This window comes from Triturus cristatus, chromosome 2_1 (genome assembly GCF_964204655.1).
Source record: "Triturus cristatus chromosome 2_1, aTriCri1.1, whole genome shotgun sequence".
NCBI lineage: Eukaryota > Metazoa > Chordata > Amphibia > Caudata > Salamandridae > Triturus > Triturus cristatus.
This window is the reverse complement of record NC_140581.1, coordinates 476,448,220-476,471,617: the sequence shown is the minus strand read 5'-3', so window position 1 is coordinate 476,471,617 and position 23,398 is coordinate 476,448,220. Positions and strand designations below refer to the sequence as shown.

Sequence of the window (23,398 nt, the reverse complement as noted above, 5' to 3'; positions counted from 1 at the left end):
CCGTCCCCGGGGACCAGGGTACATCAGGGTGTCTGTTCCAGCTGAATTTTGCCCCCCTGGGGCCGCTGCTGGGGTGAGAACCGTGCTACAAAGTGCCCACCGGAACTGAGGTCTTTGCAGACTGAAGGTGGTCTGGGCCGGGCGCTGCCGGCGGTGGCCTATTAGCTGCAGTGAAGGATTGCGGGCCTTGCTGCTGACCAGTGCCCCACGGTGACCTAACGGCACACATACCCCTGTGCGCCGATCCAGAACTGGCGACTTGTCTCAGCCCCCACCACCCTCAGCGGCAGTAGGTGATAGAGGCTGGCGGTGCAGGTGGGGTCGGACGAGGCAGATTAGGGGGCCGATGCCTGATCCCCTCCCCCTGTCCCCCAGTGGTAAGTGAGGATGCAGGAGATGCAGATCAAACGGAGCCGGCCCTGGAGGACTACGCAGGGCCAGCAACTGGTTAATGCGGTGACCTGCTGGGAGAATACGGGGGGCCCCCCACAAACAAGCAAAACGAAGAGGCCTGGCGAATGGCGCTGTGAGTGCACAGCCAACAACAGCTTCGACTTCAGTCTCAGAGCCTGGGACAGATCACGCAGCACCGGCGCTCCCTGGATCTAAAGAGAGGTGATTAATTTAGGAGGGTCTGGACTGGTCAAACCGCATTTCATTGACAGCCTGGAAGGAAGAGGATCAGAACGCTTCAGGACTTGGTCACAGTCTCGGGGCCTGATGTAAGGCAAGGAGGAAATCGGAGTTTCAGTGGTGGGAGTCCCCCTCTCCCCACCCTCCCCACCACCCCAGAATGGATTAATGTAGTTGACTCACCCAGAGAATGGAGGGAGGGCCAGAGACGAGGTTGGAGTCCGGCCCAACAAAGGAATAGATCTGGCATAGGGAGGGACCCCTCCACGGGTGAGATGCAATGCGGCCCAAGGGGGCTCTTCCACCCAAAACCAACAAATTAGATAATTACGCAGTACCCAGGGTGGCAATGGCAGAGGACGTCATGGCATCGGGGAGTCAAGAGATGGCAGAGCGCTCCTTGGAGGCCATCTTGGCGGCCATTCCAGAGTTGGGAACGACCGTAAAGTCCAAAACGGACAAGGTGAATCTCCTACAGGGGGACATGAACAAAACCTCAGAAAAGGGCACTGTAGCAGAGACCAATATCAGTGAACTGCAATCTGCCACCAGACAAATGGAAGTATGGATACAACTCACACACCATTACAAGATAATGGCCGCAAAGCTGGAACATCAAGAGGGAAGTGCACGTGGGAACAACATAAGGGTAGTGGGGGTCCCAGAGGGGGCGGAGGGCCCCAGTATGGACCTAGTTCTGTAAGATCTCATCATTAAGCATATACAGCCCAAAAGCCTGTTGAACTTCTTCTAAGTTGAAAGGGAACATAGAGCACCAATACCGCTGCCAAAGTCGGGGGCCCCCCCTCGAACCATCATTGCACGGATCCTTAACTTCCGAAAAGGTGGTGGTATTCTACAGGCTTTTCTTGGACTTCACCCTGATGGTCCAATGCCAACGGCGCACGTTCAACGAGGTCAAGAGAGCATTACTGACTGAGGATCTCAAATACATGATGTTATTCCCAGCCAAACTGAGAGTATTAGACAATGGCAAGTTGTGGTACTTTATGACACCCGAAGAGGCATGGGACTGGCTTGAAGGAGGACGAGCGATCAACCAGCAACCATGACAAGGGAACAACCGGCGGAGTGGGGACCGTAGAGATGCTTCCTCCCGTGGACCACGTGCCGACGACCCAGGAGGAGGCCTTCTCCAGAGACTCGCCCCCTGAGCCCGATTAAGTGAACATGCTGAGGGTGGGGGAGTGCAAAACTACACCTGAGGCTGGAGGTAAAGACCCGGATACTGTGCCAGGCCCTGGTGGCGGTGGAGATCTGAGAGTCGCAGTTGGAAAGCAGGTTCTCTCTTCTTTTGAGGGTTGTGCAGAAGTTGGGGCTTCAGTTTTGATACATAGAAAGACACATAATAAAGCAGATGAAGTAAGGAGAGCGGGAGGGCTGTTGTCTGTCTATAGTGGTTCTGTTTGGGCGACAGGCACTCTGCAAGTAGGGAATATGGGTAGTTTGGAGTATTGCCCCGGCACACATACATAATCATTGTAGCAAGTAAATAACTTGAATATCAGTATGGATACATGCAAACATGAGTAATTTTAATGCATTTCTTGTTGAGACTCCAGCCAACACGTGTTTCGTCGCTCGGGACAAGACACCCGCGACTTCCTCAGGGCTGGAAAACATATAAAAAATATAATATAAGCTCACCATATACGGTGCTTCAATAATAAATTACATCTCATGGTAATTATTGGTGATCCCAACTCATTTCCTCTACACCCATCATAAGTCCTCTATCAGTGTCAAACAGTACCACCAAACAGGGGACAGTGACCATTTAACATTTCTTAAAAATCATCTTGATATATCCATTGATGACGTCTAATAGCTAAAACCAACCAATGAGAAAAGTACCATATAGATAGTGAAAGGAAGGTCAATAAAATTGTGAGGAGTGCCAAATGGAAAGCGTGCAGTTAGTGATCTTTCAAAAGTGACATAACCCGTGCAGGTTGTCTACTAAAATATCTACTGGGAAAACCCAGGCCTACCTTCCAAAAAGTGCATGAATCTATGCGCCTGAAATTAGTAGAATCCAAGAAAAAAAATTTTACTGTAACATTACAGCCCGATAAGATCCACATCCATTATAAATCATATTCAAGGGGTATAGACATACCTTCTGACTGGTTATAATTCCATCCCAGCCTAATTGTGGCCGGGAAAAGCAAGAAATATCACAGAAAGTCCAAAATTATTTCGCATATATCTGCAGAGATATAATGGGATCCTAATTAGAAAACCTAAGGCAGGAGCTTCTGTTCACAAATACTATAATACAGTATAATGAATACGTTTAAAAGGACATAGGCTTGTGAGACAACAATCAATTATCATCACACCCATCCCACAACGTGATCCAAAGTAAATAAAGTAAAAACCCCGTAAACCAACACCGTGCGCCAGACACACAAGCCATCGTTGTGGGATTTATAAAAAATTCATTATATCCGCTTACCAAGGTCGCACGAGATGAAGTAAACTCATGCCTAACGGAGGCTAAAAAATCAAAGTAAATATTTATTCAAGTCACTTATGTCAGTCAACAATACAAACTCAATAAAAAAGAAGGATCCCCACGTCTAAGCGATCCATACCTGTAAGTAACAACGAGAGAGCCTCAATCCGACTCCCGGCTCCTCCGTACGGCCATAGTAAATTACCGATTACCGGAAGTACTATTTGTAGCGTTCGAAGGCTAAACAGAACTCGCGCGCAAATACGGCGAACAAAAACCCGGAACGCGGCCGCCATGTTTAAATGGCTTGAAATGTTAAAGCGAACTATCTCAAAAAGGTCTGAATGTGCCTATCAAGCTGAAAAGTCAGCGTGGCACACTTGGTAAATGGTGATATAAGGAAAATCCACATTTGTATATTGATATATGATCATACATGAAAATTCGATCTGTATTTGGAAAAGGGAATTAACCCCTCAGAACAAAAGAAATATAGTAAATAAACCACAATATAGGAAAAGTGGTTCAGTGTTGGTATTTTGTTCCAATTATTGCTTCCAGTAGATCTGCCCTCATTGTCGCTCTCACTTGGTATGGTATTTAAAGAGGTGGAACTAGAACTCGCCTGAGTAACATCTTCTTCTTGTAGTTAAAACACTACAAGAAGAAATAGCTCAGGTGGAACAGGAAATTAAGGCACTAGACCTTAAAGAGGCCACTGATAAAAACTATGAGATACTTAATGAGGTAATTAGCAAACATCAAGTTGAGATAAAGCAGAGGAAGGCACGTAAATTGAAACGAGATGAAATTGATTATAAGCAAGGTCGTATATTTACATTTGCCAAAAAATATGATCATCTGATAGAGAAAGATAACAAAGATGGATTGAATCCCTCACGGGATGTAACTCAGGCGAGTTCTAGTTCCACCTCTTTAAATACCATACCAAGTGAGAGCGACAATGAGGGCAGATCTACTGGAAGCAATCAGGATATTGGTTTTTTAAGAGAGGTCAAAAGGATCAAACGAGGGAACAGAGACCTACCAAAACGGCAGGAAGATATTACAAGAAGACCAGGAGGGGAAAGAGAGGGGGTAGCAGCAAAGGACAAACCAGGAATGAAACTGAGATCTTGGGACAAACAGAATTAGTTTCACCTCATAATAAGGGAGTTGAGGTGAGTAATCTAAGTGATCAAACTTTAACAACCGATATGATTACACTACTTGAGAGAGGCATGGGATTTTGTCCCAAGGAACATGGAGAGATACGCAATTCCATGATTGATCTATTCAAATTCACCAGGAACTTGAAATTGATGAAATTTTTTTAATGTAATCCAAACCCTAATAAAAGCATGTACACATATCCACTTGAGGTGCGTCATGATGTTTTAACTATACAAGATATCAGGGATACTGAGTTACTACTATCAATCACTGATGATGACCGAGACCATATGACATTTGAGGAACTGATGTGGGAATATGATATAGAAACTGATGTCACCATTAACAGCGGACTTAGAAACAAGTCCAGATGGACCCCTACACTATCTAGTGGAAATAATATTGACATATTCCATAAACTAGTTGTAGAAGATATGTATAGACATTTACATCGTGATATTAAACAAGGGCATAGGATATCTGATAACTTATCGACAAATGAACGCAGGGCACTAAAAGATCTTAGTCTGCTACAAAATGTTACCATCAAAAAAGAAGATAAAGGCGGTAATATTGTGGTCATGAATACCAGAGACTATAATAGTGAGATCCTCTCACAATTGTCTGACATTACATGTTATGAGGAATTGAAAGATAATCCAATGGAGCCACTAACGTCTATGATTAATACATATCTTAAAGAATGGCTCAATAGTGGACTAATCAGACAGGAGGAATATCTATATCTTAAAGTTGATAAGCCTAGATTTCCTTGTATCTATGCTTTACCCAAAATACATAAGAATCAGCATTTCCCTCCTGGTAGACCTATAATATCGAGAATTGGTGGTCCAACTGAAAAATTGTCACAATATGTAGATACATTCCTACAACCCCTGGTAAAAAAAATGCCAGCATATATCAGGGATACAAAACATATCCTCAGTATACTTTTGGATGTTACTTGGGAAGAAGGGATAATACTAGCTACACTTGACGTCACCTCATTATATACAAACATCAGAACAGATCTAGGGATTAAAGCAGCGAGAATATTTCTGAGTCAGAGACCAGCTACACAGTGGGCACATGCAGTGCTTAATTTGTAAAATATGAAGTGCAGGTGCTCAAATTTTTGTCGGAGGCCACACCTACTTTTCTCTGGCTGCACCCACTTCCTCCGCTGGCTCCGCCCACTTACTCTATTAGCTTCTCCCACATCCTCAACTGGCACTGTGGAAAGTCAGATGAATTTCAGCAATGCTCAGAATGATGACACCTTGAAAAGGCTACTGACAAGGGACGTTAAAAAAATATAACGCTCAAGAACTGTTACACTCATTTTCTGGACTTTGGTATTTAGCCTGTTACCATCCAGGTGGCTGGGGGAGGGGAATCCTAACTTAAATCTGTTTTAAATCACACATCCCTCCCACTCACTCAAAAATGCCAACTTTGGGGGATTCTAGATAACAGCGCAATCTCTGGGCGAGGTGCGTGGGACACAATTGAGGAAGGGAAGTGACAGGCTCTGCCCAGAAAACACAGGAGGGATAGAGGTCCATGGCAGAGAGTGGGCACAAATGAGCTTTGCGTGAGTGAGGAGAGCCACCTTCATCAAAGACACCCCACCTCGTCAGCGCCAAGACCCTCGCAGAAAAATGTGTCAGATAGTGAAATCGATTCAGAAAGGAAATTATAAAGTTTGCATTTGACAATTCAGCTTAAACACCCGGTTAAACCTGATCCGGTGAGGACAAGCGTCACTTTGGGAATGCTGACAGATAGTGAGCACAACTGGTCGCACAGAACGCATCACAACAATAAATATTGCACACTATGCACAGCTTAAAAATATGCAGATACATTATTCAAGGGCTGCAGAAGAAAAAAAAAGATAACACCGACACCCGCAGCGGCCACACAAGTTCTGAGCTCTTTAACGCATTCATAAAACGACCAGCTTCCAGTGGATAGAAGCATAACTGTTTCTTTTTTTTACATTACACTGGGGGCGTGGTTCCTTTCATTAAAGGGTTAAAAAACTAGAAACGGGCTAATGTTAAATTGAGTACAGTTTATGAAATCAGTGAGGCACACATTACAAAGATACAACTGTTTAAGCTAGCTCCGAGTGCAGGCACAGCAAGTCCGGGCTTGTTATGAGGCACTGTAGCGCCTAGTGCTGTTTAGACAACGTGCGAAGTGGTCAATGGTTTTACCTGGAGTTTTTCGCAGTTTCTCCAAGTCCCATTTACTCCAGGAAAAGGAAAACATTATTTGTGATTCAGACCTGTGGTCTCTTCCTATCTGAGCATTGAAACCTAAGTCTTTATACCCGAGTTAAATATTCTGTAACGCATGGTCAGTGACTGGCTACCGCCCTCCCCCTATGTCCACACCACCCCCGGACACAACACCTAGACGTGGTATCTTTGGAAGGCGGGAGGTCGAGAGACCCCCCGGCCGTATTTATTAAGTACAAAAACAATAAATTTTTAAATTTGCATGATAAACAATTATACAAAAATTTAGCAGGACATTAGATACATTATTGTCAACAGGTGTGAGTGACTATCCTTAACAAAGACTCTAATACAGATTGTTTCCTAACCGAGTCTAACATCCTCCTCTGCATTTTTGTATACTAACATTTCTGGGCCATATGGCAAGGTCGCTAACCGGTGTCAGGTCCTACTAGCTGCGCCTCCCCTACAGGTGTGCGCATGCGCAGCCGGGCCCGGTAATTACCCGGTCCACGCCGTGAACTCCATTTACCCACTGAAGGAGGGCCCTTACTCTGCGCCATCCGGTGACGTCATGAGTATGCGCGCGCGGGGTGGCTACCAGCCTAAGGAAAGCGTGACTCCCCAACCCGCGCTCCTTTGAAGCACCAGTTACCTTGCCCCTGAAGTTCCAGGAGGAGCCAATGGCCCCTCCCCCTGGGCGGGCACCTCCGTAGGACGATGCCCGCCCCCTCAGACCTTCAAATAGTTGCTCACCGGTCATGACCTTACCGCATGCCCCCATACCTAATAAATACGACGACCTATGGGAGAAAATTCTAAAGGACAACTACACTGACTAAAATCACACGTCATGTATAACACCATAAAGCTACAAGGGAAAGAAAAGGCCTAAACACGACTGCATCAGTTACACATAATACAGTATCATTCACTACCTTGGGAGAACAAGGCCTACAAGCAAGCATAAACAAGAACATAACTGCTCAATACCATATTGATCACTACAATGGGAGAAACAGTCCTAAAAGAAAACCTCATCAGAAACTAACATCTCATAACAGTTTCACGCGCCCAATGCCCGCTAGTTGGACTAGCAACGCATCAACCACGTACTCCAGGGATGGTGGGTGGGGAAAATTTGCCGCCCTGCGCGCCAGGGCACGTCCGATGTGGGGGAGCGTCCAGGGGACAAGGGGGTCACTTGGGCGCTCCCCGCCGCTTTATCCCCCCAGAGGCCCGCCCCCCCCCCTCCCCTCTGACCCGGATGTCGATTAACGTCATCCGGGTCACGTAGGCAGCCAATCGGTGGTAGGGCGCACCCCCAGTGAACACGCCCCACCACCGAGAGGTCCGGGGGAGGTCGCCGCACTGCCATGCAGGCGGAGGGGCCAAGGGCCCCCCCTTTCCATTCTTCGTCATGGTAAATGAAATTGTGACACATGTAAACCTCATTTAAATGTCGTCTAAGTGCTAAATGCCGTCTAAGTGCTAAATGCTAATCAAATAAACTATGTTGGAGAAATGACACAGCAAATCAATTGAACTAATTTTTCACTGACAGTCATCTTCGTAGAAAAATGTTTAATCAATTAATTTCTTTGCAGCATGCACCCTACTTTAGCCGAAATGGTTCTTCACAAAAGTTATGGAACACTTCTCCTTCTACACAAATCATTCTTAATTCAAGAGCTATTACTCTGCCCATCAGAATAACGGAATGGTGCTATGCATGTTGCTGCTGCCTGCCTGCCCTCAACCCTCAATGTCGTTGGGCTGATGATGGCTCCTGGGGTGCGGGAGTGCCGAGCCCGGGAGTGGCAATCGGGAAAAAATATGTGCGCGCTGCCTGCCGCACAGCCCCTACAATTCCCTGCTTAGAATCACACATCCCTCCCACTCACTCAAAAATGCCAACTTTGGGGGATTCTAGAAAAACGCGCAATCTCTGGGCGAGGTGCGTGGGACGAGGCGGGACACATTTGAGGAAGGGAAGTGACAGGATCTGCCCAGAACACACAGGAGGGACAGAGGCCCGTGGCAGAGAGTGGGCACAAATGAGCTTTGTGATTGTGTGAGTGAGGAGATCACACATGTGAGGAGAGCCGCCTTCATCAAAGACACCCCGCCGTGTCATACTGGCATTTAACAAATTACTTAATATGTACTGTGACATGGGCCCGGGCGATGTGTACGCACGGCGGCCGCCAGCTGAGCCCAGGCAGGAGCATGCGTCATCGTGGAATTCGAATCTTGGGAGGAAGGATACTACTTCAAGGGGCATGGCCTTCCCTTCTTGAACAACTTAACTAACCTATCCTGATATAATGATGAATTAAATAAACGTGTACCGTGGGCCGGGTCAGGGCCAGGAACAGTGGAGTGCGTCGCCGTCATCGAATCTTGTGGATGGAGCCGGAGCTACTGCGGTGCCAGACACGCCATACTGGACATGTCGTAGTATGTGGCATGACATGATGTCTCTGACGGCTACTTAAGTTATTACTTTAATACTTACAGTTACACTTGTGGTCGGCCGTGGCTGCGGGGCACTCTTTTTATTAACTGATAGGCCCCTGGTGGTGCTGCCTGCCCTCAATGTGACCGGAATCCTCTAATTCTTGGGTTGCGGGTGTGCCGGAGCGCGGCACCTTGCAAGCGGAAAGAAATCTGCGCGCAGCGCGCACACATTCAAATCCAACCTACCCAATCACTGTCTGACTCCCGCCCAGTATTTCTCCCGAGTCCCGCCCACCCCACCACCAGCAACAGTCCACTGAACTAAGGGCCGCGCCCGGGCACCGCCGCCATGATGACGCCACGCCATCACATGATCAGTATCATTACGAGGATTAATGATGATGCAGTCATCACTTTGATGTTGCTCCAGCTCACATTCACACTCAATCGAAGCACACTGGACTCAGGAAACCCAGAACAACACTCTGCACCAGTGCGCCCACTCTGAGTCACTGAGTCAGTATTGGTAATTTATTATAACATCATTTCATGATCATATGTGACAACAATGTGCAGCCAGTCGTGCAGACGCGTGTAGACCCGGCCCTGAAAAGTAAGTGCCGGTGCTAAGCACCGGAAAGCACCGGCACAAATTAAGCACTGGGCACATGTTGAGATGATCATCACCATGATTGATTTGATACTCAAAAACAATGTGTTTCTATTTGAAACCAAGTGGTACAAACAAATCAAGGGAGTTGCCATGGGCTCCAGGTTCTCTCCTTCGTATGCCAATCTTTTTATGGGTTGGTTTGAGGAGGAGTGGATCTGGGGCCCTAGGAGTAGCGCCTGGAGCGAGGCTATCATTTACTGGGGGCGCTATATCGATGATTGCATCAGGATTTGGTCAGGCCCTATGGTAAAAATTGACTGAGTTCTGTGAACATCTTAACTCGAATGACATGGGCATACACCTGACATACAACCTGAGTGTATCTAAAGTAGAATTCCTGGATTTGACACTTTTTATAGAAGATAATGTGATACAGAGTGAACTTTATCGCAAACCCACCGCATGCAATGCTGTATTGCATGCAAGTAGTTCACACCCTAAACATCCGTTGAAATCTATTCCTTATGGTGAACTAACCAGGGCAAGGAGAAACTGGAGTAAAAATAGTGATTTCATTGCATGTAAAAACAACATGAAAGAAAGATTTATAACTAGGGGGTATGACCCACGAACAATTGAGATGGCTGAACAAAAGATTCTAAAAATGAAAAGAGAGGATACTCTCAAAGACAACCTGTCAGAGGTGATACATCTCAACATGTAAGACTCATTACAAACTACAATGAGGTAGCAAGAACTCTGAGAGATAGCATGAAAAAACACTGGGGGATTTTAAGTAATGACAAATCACTGTCCAAGTACGTTACTAACCAACCACTGATTACATACAGACGTGGGAAGAATCTTAAAGCATGGATCAGTCCCAGTTTTCCCAAACAAAATCAACAGCCCAATTGGCTTAGACAAAGATGCATGGGGTTCTACAAATGTGGGTGATGTAAAATCTGCACTTTAGCAATGAATAACACCAAGACGTTTGACAGTCATCTAGGTAAAAAATATGGTATTAGAATGATGATAAACTGCAACAGCCGCTATGTGGTATATATGATTAAATGTATATGTGGATGTTTCTATATAGGAAGTACAATTAGAACCCTAAAGGAGAGAATATATGAACATCTAAGCGCTATCAAGCACAATGACATCAGATATGCTACTGCCACACACATACAGGAATGCCACGCACAGGGCACAAATAAAACATTTTCATTTTGTGGTATTGATCAAATCAACTCTGACCCGAGGGGCGGTAATAAGGAATTGTCTTTACGACGCAGGGAGGCTTTATGGATTATGAAACTTCAAGCGGTCGAACATGGGATGAAGACAGACCATGAACTGCATTACTTTCTAGGAGAATGAGATTTTTCCGCTGTATGATCAGGGATATCAAGATGGAGATAACATGCCCCAGGGGATTAGAACCTACATTACTGAATATACTGGGACTGTGCATTGTGAAATTAGTGATACATCTGAATCTGTCATTACAACTATATATCACTCAGGATGTCATGTTATGTATGTAACTTTTGGCTGTTATGAGAGAAATTATTTATTGTAATCCTAAAAATGTGTTGATCCATCTGCAACTTATACTGTACGGTGTATACATTGAGACGTTGACCAACCAATGGGGGACTCATGTTTTACATGTTTTTTATTTTACCCCCTAGTGAAGCCTTATGATATATGAAGGGATCTCCTATGGGCTCATTGGAGACTTACTAAATAACTTAATTCCCTGGCATGTCATATTCAGGGATCTCCTATATACAGTGGAGATATTCCTCAGACCTTTCTTCTCTTCCCCTCCTATACATGGACACATGTCCGCCAATACTTAACTTTTGGGTTTGTGTCGATTTAGGATGATATTTTTCTATCCTGAATAATACTTTGCTTTTGAATTGACCTAACTTTATATGCTGACCATACTTTAACAGAAGTGATTGCTTCTCAAATAGGGCTACGTCATAGACTGGTTATTCATTCTATGATGTGCCCATTTAATTATTGACAACTAGGGATTTCTATAACCAACGCTGTCGGTGCCTCTAAATGATCTTTTTTGGATGAATGTAACAAAGTGGATTTAGCCTTGTAAATTTGAGACAACTCACTCTTAATGACGGCCATTTGTTTAAATGCTGTGGCCGACGATATTGAATAATTGGGACAAAATACCAACACTGAACCACTTTTCCTATATTGTGGTTTATTTACTATATTTCTTTTGTTCTGAGGGGTTAATTCCCTTTTCCAAATACAGATCGAATTTTCATGTATGATAATATATCAATATACAAATGTGGATTTTCCTTATATCACCATTTACCAAGTGTGCCACGCTGACTTTTGAGCTTGATAGGCACATTCGGACCATTTTGAGATAGTTTGCTGTAACATTTCAAGCCATTTAAACATGGCGGCCGCGTTCCGGGCTTTTGTTCGCCGTATTTGCGTGCGAGTTCTGTTTAGCCTTCGAACGCTACAAATAGTACTTCCGGCAATCGGTAATTTACTATGGCCGTACGGAGGAGCCGGGAGTCGGATTGAGGCTCTGTCGTTGTTACTTACAGGTATGGATCGCTTAGACGTGGGGATCCTTCTTTTTTATTGAGTTTGTATTGTTGACTGACATAAGTGACTTGAATAAATATTTACTTAGATTTTTTAGCTCGTCGGGGGTCATTCAAATAAAGAAACCCTCCTTTTTCATCTTGTGTGACCTTGGTAAGCGGATATAATGAATTTTTTATAAATCCCACAACGATGGCTTGTGTGTCTGGCGCACGGTGTTGGTTTACGGGGTTTTTACTTTATTTACTTTGGATCACGTTGTATATATGGTACTTTGCACAATAGACGATATTAAACTTTGGTATCATCTGATTCCTGTAATGGTGATGATTTCACCGTTACAACCGGATACTATATCTATATAGTGGCAGACTATAATTTTGATCCTTTTTATATTGTACACCATGGGTGTGATGATAATTGATCCTTGTCTCACAAGCCTATGTCCTTTTAAACGTATTCATCATACTGTGTTATAGTATTTGTGAACAGAAGCTCCTGCCTTAGGTTTTCTAATTAGGATCCCATTATATCTCTGCAGATATATGCAAAATAATTTTGGACTTTCTGTGATATTTCTTGCTTTGCCCGGCCACAATTAGGCTGGATGGAATTATAACCAGTCAGAAGGTATGTCTATACCCCATGAATATGATTTATAATGGATGTGGATCTTATCGGTCTGTAATGTTACAGTAAAAAATCTTTTCTTGGATTCTACTAATTTCAGGCGCATAGATTCATGCACTTTTTGGAAGGTAGGCCTGGGTTTTCCCAGTAGATATTTTAGTAGACAACCTGCACGGGTTATGTCACTTGTGAAAGATCACTAGCTGCACGCTTTCCATTTGGCACTCCTCACAATTTTATTGACCTTCCTTTCACTATCTATATGGTACTTTTCTCATTGGTTGGTTTTAGCTAATTGACGTCATCAATTCATATATCAAGATAATTTTTAAGAAATGTTAAATGGTTACTGTCCCCTGTTTGGTACTGTTTGACACTGATAGAGCACTTATGATGGGTGTAGAGGAAATGAGTTGGGATCACCAATAATTACCATGAGATGTAATTTATTATTGAAGCACCGTATAAGGTGAGCTTACGTTATGTTTTTGATATGTTTTCCAGCCCTGAGGAAGTCGCGGGTGTCTTGTCCCGAGCGACGAAACACGTGTTGGCTGGAGTCTCAACAAGAAATGCATTAAAATTACTCATGTTTGCATGTATCCATACTGATATTCAAGTTATTTACTTGCTACAATGGTTATGTATGTGTTCCGGGGCATGACTCAAAATTGTTAGGTGTTGGATGATTGCCTCTTCCCTGAGCACCATATTCTGATTCATACCATTAAATACTTACCGCATCTAGTGAGCGCCATTCCCATCCAGGATATAATCATCCCAACATTTTCTATTGGAATATGGGTAGTTTTAAGCCTACAATGCAGGGCTGCAGGGAGGGGGGTTTACATTAAAGGGATATGTACAAGATGTTTAACATTATATCAGATTTGTGTTTTTCTTGATCTATTCTTTGAGTCACCATTACAAGAACAGCATGCTGGGTAGCAGCAGGGAGGCGGGGGTGAAGGGAGGGCGATGGGGAGGGAGGATTGGGTACAAGCTACCTTGACACAGGCATGGTGTCACAATCTCCAACCGTATTGAACATCCTGACCTGGAATGGCAATGGTCTGGGGGACAAAATTAAGCAGACTATGGTCCTAAAATATTTGCGCAGGCAATCCCCCGACTCATCTGTGAGGTAATTACTATTTGGCACGCAATAGACTTGGGTACACCCTCCTGGCCCATGCGGGATTCACGTCATGCTCCAGAGGTGTAGCGATTTTGCCCAAAAACTCCGTACCCCTCATACCAAATCGCATTTGGCAGGACCCATTGGTCAGGTTCACGGCGCTAGTGGGGACATGGGAGGTCCAGGATTTAAACCTATGCTCCACATACATACCATCAAAACTGCATACTGAGACCCTTCCCAAGCTAAGCAGCACATTACTAGACATGCCTCCTGGGGTTCTTATACTGAGGAGATATGATTGCTGTAATGTCCCCTGACCTGGATAGGACTACGGTGTCTGCCGGTGCTGGTGGGCTGGAACCCCCGAGGGCATTTGCGGAGTCGATGGGAGTCAAGGACCTATGGAGACTGCACAACCCAACAAGAAGGCAATATACACATATTTCAGCGGCACATGGTAGTGGGTCTCACCTAGATTACCTCTTAACACAGTGCATGCATGTGGGACACTTCTGTGGGGGGGACAACACAAGGCGAGGGACATATCAGACCACTCCCCAGTCGAGGTTCTACTCCAGGGCCCTCCTCGAGGCTATACCCTCCCACTGCGGATATCTCCCTGGTACTTCAAGGACAAGGAGTTCCAAGATAAGTCCAGGGAACAAACACAGCAGTACTTTGATTAAAACACAGGTACGGTTAGCTCACACTGTACACTATGGGAAGTGTATAAAGTGGCAGTCAGGGGATATGCGCGGGCAGTGATGGGGGGGAGAGTATAAGAGAGGCGCTATCGAGATGGCAAACTGGAATGTAAAATGATCGCCCTAGAACGTATGATAGTGCAAGGAGGGACAAATTACCCTAACCTGAGACACAGGGTGCATCGCAAACAAAGGGAACTCAGAGACTTGGAGGAAGATGCGTCGCAACAACACGCAACAACCACACAAAGGCGTCTATACGATCTTGGAGACAAGGCCAGTAAGCTTATTGTGTGGTTGGAAAAGAGAGATAGAGAGCGGAACTGGGTTGCAGAGATCCGAGTGACTTTCAGAACTGTATGCAGGTCTGGGATAGATATAGCCGAGGCTTTTGCAACCTATTACAAAATAGTATACCAATCGGCGTCTAATAGGTCGGGAGAAGAGAGTGCTGAATTGCTCAGAGACATCTCTCTGTTGAACCTCTCGACGGAGGACAGGGAAATCACTGACCATGACCTGACAAAGGAATAGAGGGGGGCCATTCGGGACCTACAATCCGGAAAGGCGGCGGGCCCGAACGCACTTCCCACGGAGCTATTTAAATGTGTGGCAACTGGGGTGGCACAACCGATGTTAAATATGTTCCACACTGCACGGAAGGATGGGTATTTGCCAGAGGATCCAAGACTGGCCACAGCTGTGGTCATTCCAAAGAAAGACAAACCTCCAGAGCTGTGCAGCTCCTACCGGCCCATCTTCCTACTCAATTTTGAAACCAAGGTCTTGGCAAAGGTGCTGGTTAATCGGCTTGGTCCCATCGTCTCTACAATAATCCACCCTGATCAGTCAGGATTTATGCCACAGAGGAGCACCAGACAATTTCAGACCCCTCTATGGTGTAATGCACATCACAGCTGCTCGGCCAACTGAACCTGCCGCGGCGCTGTCACTGGATGCTCGCATGGCATTTGATAGTATTGAATGGCCATACTTGCTAGCGGTCCTGTCCAGACTAGGTTTCGGACCGAGGTTTTGTGATTGGGTCTGCCTCCTCTATCGCGACTCAATGCCCCCAGTTCGGGTGAATGAGACATCTCCAGATTGTTTGTCCTGCATACGGGCACGCGACAGGGGTGTCCTCTCTCCCCTATAAACTTCGTGATGGCACCGGGGGTGGCTAGGAAGAGCGTATTTCCCTGTATGCTGACGACGTATGCATATAAACCCAGGCAGACGTTCCACAGACTCATCCACATACTCCAACTCTTCTGCAGTTATTCGGGGTACCAGATAAACTGGGAAAGATCGTGATTTTCCAATTAGCTGGGGAAATCCCACAGTTCACTGCTGACTGCGCGGCCCTGATACAGCATAAGTTCAAATACCTCGTTATCTGGATCACGAAATCTAAAGAGGACTTTCTGGCCCAAAATATACACGCCCAACTGGAGAGGCTGCATGGGAACGTGGCGCATTGGCGGCAGTTACCCATCTCCCTCATGGGCAGAGCAGTCTCGTTCAAAATGATGGCCCTCCCCAATCTGCTATATGCTCTCCAGAACACCCCTTATCGGATTCCTGATGTCTTTTTCCAGGAAATCGAAGGAGAGCAGTGCACCTTACTGTGGAAGGGCGGTAAACCACGTACAGCGCTGCACAAACTACAGCAAGGGGTTTACGAAGGCGGATTGGTGATCCCAGACATTAGGAACTACTACCTGGCGGCCCAGCTTATTAATAAAAACGGCTAGGTTTTCGCGCCCTACTCCGAGCCGGCATATCGGGTTGATCGGCGCGCAATGAGGATCGGAGGATATTCTGCAGCGCTGTACCGCAGGGGCAGAGAAAAAATTATCCCTGTGCACACGCGGGCTGTGGTGCGAGCATGGCATGCAGATACAAAGTCACTGAGATGGGAGTCCAAACTGATAACAAACCCCACTTTGGGGCAGTGACACGCTAGACAAAGTGGGGTGCCTGCAGGGCTTTCACAGATGGAGCCTTATTGGAATAGATAAACTTGGGAATGTATGGCGAAGCGGGACCATGGTTACTTTTGAAGAGCTGCAGACAGAATTTCAAATGGTCGACGGAGAGCGGTTTCGCTATCTACAATTGAGACATGCCCTGCGTTGTCATGTGCCAGAGGGGGAGTCGCTACCTGACTACTCTCCACTGGAGGACCAGCTGCTACTCGACCTCATGATTGATATTGCGGTTTCCCTCACATATCAAAAATTAATAAACAATCTTCCAGACCCCTTGGGCCCACGGAGGGAGGCATGGCAAACAGACCTGGGGTTACTTGAAGAAGATGATTGGTTGGAAGCCATACAGAGCCCCAGGGAAATCGTCTTAAGAGTGCAGTTTAGACTGATCCAACTCCGAGTCCTAAACAGGTCATATGCCCCCAGCATGCTCCAACATAGACTTGGTTGATGTGACACGGACCAATATGCCAGGGGGTGTGGGGAGGTGGGCACTTTCTTTCATATTATTTGGGCATGTCCTAAAATTCAGCGATACTGGGCAGGAGTGGCGAGGCCATGTCTGGGGTGACGGGCCTGCCAATGTAGATGGATGCCTGCTGGCATTTGCTGAAATCACGGGAGAGGTCAAGTGGCCCACACATACCAAAATCTGGCTCATGTTAGCTTCGGGTGGTGAAAAAAAGCATAGGAAGGGTATGGAAACTGGAAACAAGACCTAGATTGGTGTCACCAGACAGAGAGAGTCGGCTACAGTAGCAGAGGCTGACCCAAAAATGGGAAAAGATCTCAAACCCATGGGGAAAATATAGAAAATAACTGGGCAGGGTTGGGGGAGCGGAGGAAGTGTATGGGAACCACGGCCTGTTCAATCTAGATCTACAACCGTGAACCCCATCCTATACACGTAATAATGTGAACCCTGTTTTGATGTTGCCAATTTACATCCGATTCCTGCTTCAATTTTAATGGTGAATTGAGCAAATGTTTTAAAAAAAAGATTTGTTTTTAAACGAAAATGCTCAGAAAAACAGGAACTTCAGCCAGCTTGCCAATAGGTGCCTAGTATACTCTGGTGTCATCACATTCAGTGGGCCAAGTTGCGGCTAAAGCAGCTTGACGCTACCTGGCAGCCCTGGACAGCATTTGCTGAATAAAAAGTCTCCAGACCAGTCTGGAGCTTTGAGGGGTATTCATAAGGCATGGAATCGGCAGGACAAGGTATCCATCAGAAATACATTTTACCTGTTAAGTATAAGAAATCACCAGTACACCCTGCAGTCTTTAGCACTCTTCTCTATGCATTTTAAAAAAAAGGACATTCTCATTTTGTGCAACTAGTTTGCCAAAACCAAAACCCAATTTTAGGGATGTTAAGGTACTTAAGAAAGTGCAGCTTCTGCTAACCTGAAATAGGCCCTGTACACTACTAAATTATCTAGGAAAGCTATTAAATAACCCATATAAATACAAGACTTGCAAAAAAAGGTCGTACATATTTACTTTAAAACTTTACTTGTTCTATTAAGGCAATCCTTGCATCTTTGGCTTCCTGAAGTAATTCTGGAGGATCTGTGTCTGTCAGAGGGATTCTTGCAAATGTTCGCCCATCATCCAAACCAGGCGTAGACATCCAAACTATTTTCTCTCTGGTCACAAGATCAACCAGCCCATTAAAGGATTTGGCTACTCCAATTGGCAGCTGTAAATGCAATAAAATATTAACTATTATTCTGGTATCATATGTGTCCTTTATAATCAAATTTCATGATTTTACAGGATACATTTCTGTGAACTACACAAACGGCCTAAAATAGTGAAACACTTCTAATATAAAGAGAGACAATTACCACCAAGGGGGGGGGGGATCAATACAGAGAATGCTTGCCTATATTCCACCTTATTTCTCTTCTACTTCCGGTCTCAAAGTTGTGCCAATACAGGCAACTAGGAGCAAGAGGCCTTGTGTTTGTAAATGTGACACTTGGAAGCGGAATTAAATTTAAATTAAATTTAAATGATGGGTTTTATGGTATCCGTATAAACAAAGTTAACACTTCAGTTTAATTTTCTCCCATTTCAAAGTGTTGCCTTTACACACAGCAGGCATCTTTCTCCCAGCGGCTGGTAGACATGGTGCCATATTTATAACTGAAAAATACCGCCATTATTTTAAGTGGGAGAAATTTAAAGTGCAGAAAAATGTTCCATATCATGAAATGTTTTACAGAACGTTTATGCACTTTAAATTTTTCCCATTAAAAAAATCGGTACATGTTTGTATTATACATGTAAGTCTGCAAAATATGATGAAAGGTATTCCAGGGTCACAAGTACATACGACCTATACACATTTATCCCAGTCATTAGCACACATGTTCATACATCCTCAAAGACCGCACTCTCACTGACACACATGGCAGTCCTGTTATAGTGCCCCTAACCAAAGTGTTTTGTTCAAACCATAGTATCTGCTTCTATGGACATTAGGCTTAAAGACAATAGAGCAAGCGTGAGGGTGTCCAGTAACAATACGCGAGTTGCTTAGCCATCAGTAGCTCACGATGATTTTCACTGATCAGAAGTAGCTCTCACTACAGAAAAGTTTAGCGACCCCCCTGGTATAGACAATACACTGGTACCCTTCAACTTGATTTTCAAACAGCATCATTCTGCTATACATTGTTGCTTATGTGGGTGAATGTCAGAAGTTGTCTTCGGCAATATGTAAAATAACCTGAGCCTAGTGTTACTGTCTTTTTGGTGCAAGGCTCCTTTGAGTTGTTTCAACATCTACAATTTAGACAGTTTAATATTTTAAAGCAGCAAGAGGAAGTTAAAATGGTTCAAGTGTAAAATATAATTTAGATTAAAATCACTGGTTTTGTGTGCTAGTGGCCAGATTGCGGTCTCCATTCTAGGTCCGGACTGGGGAACCAAAAGCAGCCCTGGCAACAATGCTCAAACAAGCTCCACTCTCTTTGTCTCCTTGCGCTGTCCATCTGTTTCCATCCATCCATTCACTCTCCTTCGCTCTGATCACTTTCTCTCTATCTTCCCCTTCCCTGTCTCCGTTTCTCTCTCTCTTTTGAAGCCTTCCCATGCCTATTGCAATTGAGGTGTGGGAACAGAGGAAAGTGACAGATGCACTAGGATTGGTCCCAGGCTTTCTAAACAGGCGTCCAAAGGTTCCAGCTCAGAGGGGATCTCCTGATGGAATAAAAGGGCTGTCCTGCTCCACGGTTTGTTATTCTAAGAAAGACATCATGCTTTCAAGATTATGTTTTATCTGTTTTCAGTTTTATTTTATTTTTTTTAAACCCAAAACCACACTTTTGTCTGGAACCTACCTTTTCTTTACCACACTTTTGACTGGATTACCTACCATTCCTTTTATTTTAAGCATTATGAAGCAACTGGGAATATGAGCAAATACTTATAATAATGTGTGCGGCCCCGAAAGCAAAAAACATACCAAACTAAAATGCAGTCAAATAAGTTAAGACCTACTGAAATGCTTGACATATGTTTAACATTACCTGCAAAAGTAAAGGCTTAACCTTCAATTTTTGCTTGATGCTTTCAACAGAGTAGGAAAAACTAGAGAGGAGATAAAAGTCACATATTAAGTAATAAAGCAGATGCACAACTCAATGAGATCCCTGTATCTATATTTATATTTGGCTCTATCAAATATGGATCTCGCATATATCTCATGAGACACTGTCTCCCTTTCCAGAAAACGTGAATCTAGAACATAGATAACATAGAAAAACTTCCTGCCTGAACTTCTCTCTCTGATCTTGGAATGACTGAATACCAACCAATGTCTACAACAGGCTATTTATAAGGAGGCTGAGGTTCCCTGAAGTATAGTAGCTGGGGATTTTCTGGAAAATTGATATGTGAATTGAGGCAGCAAGGAGTAATAATTTAAATCAAATTAGGGGAGGGGACATACAGTACATAATTTGTTAAAATGTATTAACACAATGCACATTAAATAGGTTGCAATTTCTTATAAATGGCACTAAAAACAATAGTTACGTTGTTAAAACATACAGAAATGGAAAACAAGGAAGAAACAAAAAGTACAAACAATTATGAACACAACATGAGCAATGTTCCAAATAGCAGCTGGCAAACAGATCTGAAGATGGTTAAAATTCCAAACATTTATACATAGCTGTAGTCCAGCTCTCAAAACAATGAGTTTGTGTATTTAAGGAAAACACCCATATCCATATGCGAGCATACACAGAAATCCTTACGAAATTGCTCAGAAAATCTATACCTTGCACCAGCTTTGTCCATCTTGTTCAAGAAACAGATCCGTGGTAGGTAGTGCTTATCAGCTTGCCGCCATACTGTCAGAGTTTGTGCCTGAAAAAATAATAAAACAGGATCTAACATTTGTTGCACTTACAAAGAGTTAACACTAAGAGAAATGGTCTGTAGCTGTACGAAAGCTATACAAATATCGGTCTGCTTTTTTCACAAGGTCTGCTTTACTGTTCCTCTTGGTTTCAATGCTGTGGATGAATGGAGAAGTAACTGGTGACATTCATAGCACCACTCACTAGCTATACAGATGAGTCCAGATAACTGGTAGCAAAATCAATACATCTATTTAAAATAATAGACAGCCAGCTACACCCACTCTGTTTTGATGGCACTAATTTAGAAACGAAATATACTTTCAAGAGGAAGACATTCCCAACGTTGGATAAAATCTAAGAAGAGTACCTTACTTTATCCCTTCTTTTTTTAAAGTCATCCATAGAGCCTGGATACCAAGCCTGACCTTTATTGGATACACACTCACTTAAACTCCAACCCCATATAAAAATGATATTGCTTCTTTCTGTCCTGATAAACCTTCAGACGAATATATTACTAATATGTATCTAAAATTCAAATGCATAGGCATCATTCTTAGTTCCACTGACTTAAATCAAATGGTACCAGAGAGACAGAGCATTTGTTTTCTTCAGTTGAAAATGTATTCTTATGTAATATTACATTCTGAAAAGTTAGCTAAAACTGAAATGGTTTTAGATTCTTTATATCAGAGTGTCTGGAGTTATGAAAGCTCTCACAGCGAATACTTTTAATCATTAGAGCAATGAGAGAGACCTCCATGGAAATTCTCTCAACCGCTAATCAAATAAACTATACAAATAAATAGCAAAAAGCATACAACTAAGAAACAATAAATAAAGCTATAAGACACATCACATCTCTTTGGTTATGGCTCCTTACCTCTACACCTGCTGAAGCATCAAACACAGCTACCGCGCCATCAAGAATTCTCAGGGAACGTTCCACCTCCACTGTGAAGTCCACATGACCTAAGTAGAAATTTACAGTAATTTCATGCAGTATTACAACTAGATTTCAGAAGATGTGATGAACATTAAAAATGCAATGTGATCGGTAATCTAACTGAAGGGCAAGAGGATAGCGAGAAGTGCTGAAAACTGGGATACTTGGTGTGTGGAACGTACAGGGTTATTACCTTCACTATGGATCTTGGTGTGATCAAAGCTTTTTATACTGACTATTATGGGTTTGGTAAAGTGATACATTCTAAGCAATGGCAGGTACTATACTTATAATTCTCATTTAGTTTGAAAATGTTTTCTATAATTTGGAAAAAGGAAAAGTTTAAATGCTATGATTTATCACAAGTTTCTCAAACTACCTGCAAATAGTCATGCCTATAAGAATGTGAATTGAACGAAAAGGTGTTCCTTATGAAAACTGGCCACAAAAATATCCATGTACTGACAAATACGATGCCTAAAGTGTTGAGCAATTTAAAGTTGAAAGCATATGGTTTTGTGAAACTTACAAGAGAGTATGGTAGCGTCACAATCTACGATCAAGAGCATTTCATTAAATACACGAACAAGCAAAGATAAGCTGACAAGAAATCAGAACTGGCAAAGCACTTTTATAGGAAATAGATTAGCAACTTCAGAATTCTTGGTATATATTGTTTCAAGACTATGGGCCTCATGTACGTAGCCGAATACTGGTCGGTAACGGCCGATTTTCGGTAATTATACCGTTACCGACCGGTATTTAGGCTTGTGACATGTAGGGGGCTCATTTCTGTATTCGGTAATTTACCGAATCGGTAAAATTACCGAATCGGTAATTTTACCGATTCGGTAAATTCCGAATACAGAAATGAGATGTAGGGGGAGTGTGTGGGTGTTGTTTGGAGTCGGTATTTACCACCAACTAATAGTTGGTGGTAAATAATGAATGGATGTGTAAACGCATTTTATAGCGCTTAGAAGTGTGCAATGTGGCAGACATACATGCCCTTAGGGCATGTATGTGTGCCACATGTGCACACATGGCCGAATCAGGGGTGCAACAGGGTGTCAATGTGACACCCTGCCACCCTTGCATGTGCTCCCCCATTACCGAATCGGTATTTACCGATTCGGTAATGAGGCATACCTTCCCATCAATGGGAAGGTATGCCTCATTACCGAATCGGTAAATACCGATTCGGTAATTACCGAATTTTTCCGAATCGGTAATATTTACCGACTCATTACCTACATTGCATTTACCACTTCATAAATACCGAATCGGTATGATTCGGTATTTATGAAGTGGTAAATGCAAGCCCACCTACATGAGGCCCTATATCACTGCTCACCTTTCCATGATCTTCAAATATCACTTTGTGTGCCAATTTACT

At 43.8% G+C, this 23,398-nt stretch overlaps 1 protein-coding gene across 3 annotated transcripts in view; it reads right to left on the bottom strand.

The window, feature by feature from the left end:
- Positions 1-23,398, bottom strand: part of GFM2 (GTP dependent ribosome recycling factor mitochondrial 2) — a 345,387-nt gene that overhangs the window by 222,718 nt on the left and 99,271 nt on the right. For all 3 annotated transcript variants that reach the window (XM_085632317.1, XM_085632319.1, XM_085632318.1), the window contains 4 exons: positions 21,940-22,028; positions 20,972-21,060; positions 20,217-20,277; positions 18,194-18,379 (listed from right to left, as the gene is read on the bottom strand). In XM_085632317.1, the coding sequence (XP_085488443.1) occupies positions 18,194-18,379; positions 20,217-20,277; positions 20,972-21,060; positions 21,940-22,028 (425 nt within the window). The remainder of the gene's footprint in view (positions 1-18,193; positions 18,380-20,216; positions 20,278-20,971; positions 21,061-21,939; positions 22,029-23,398) is intronic.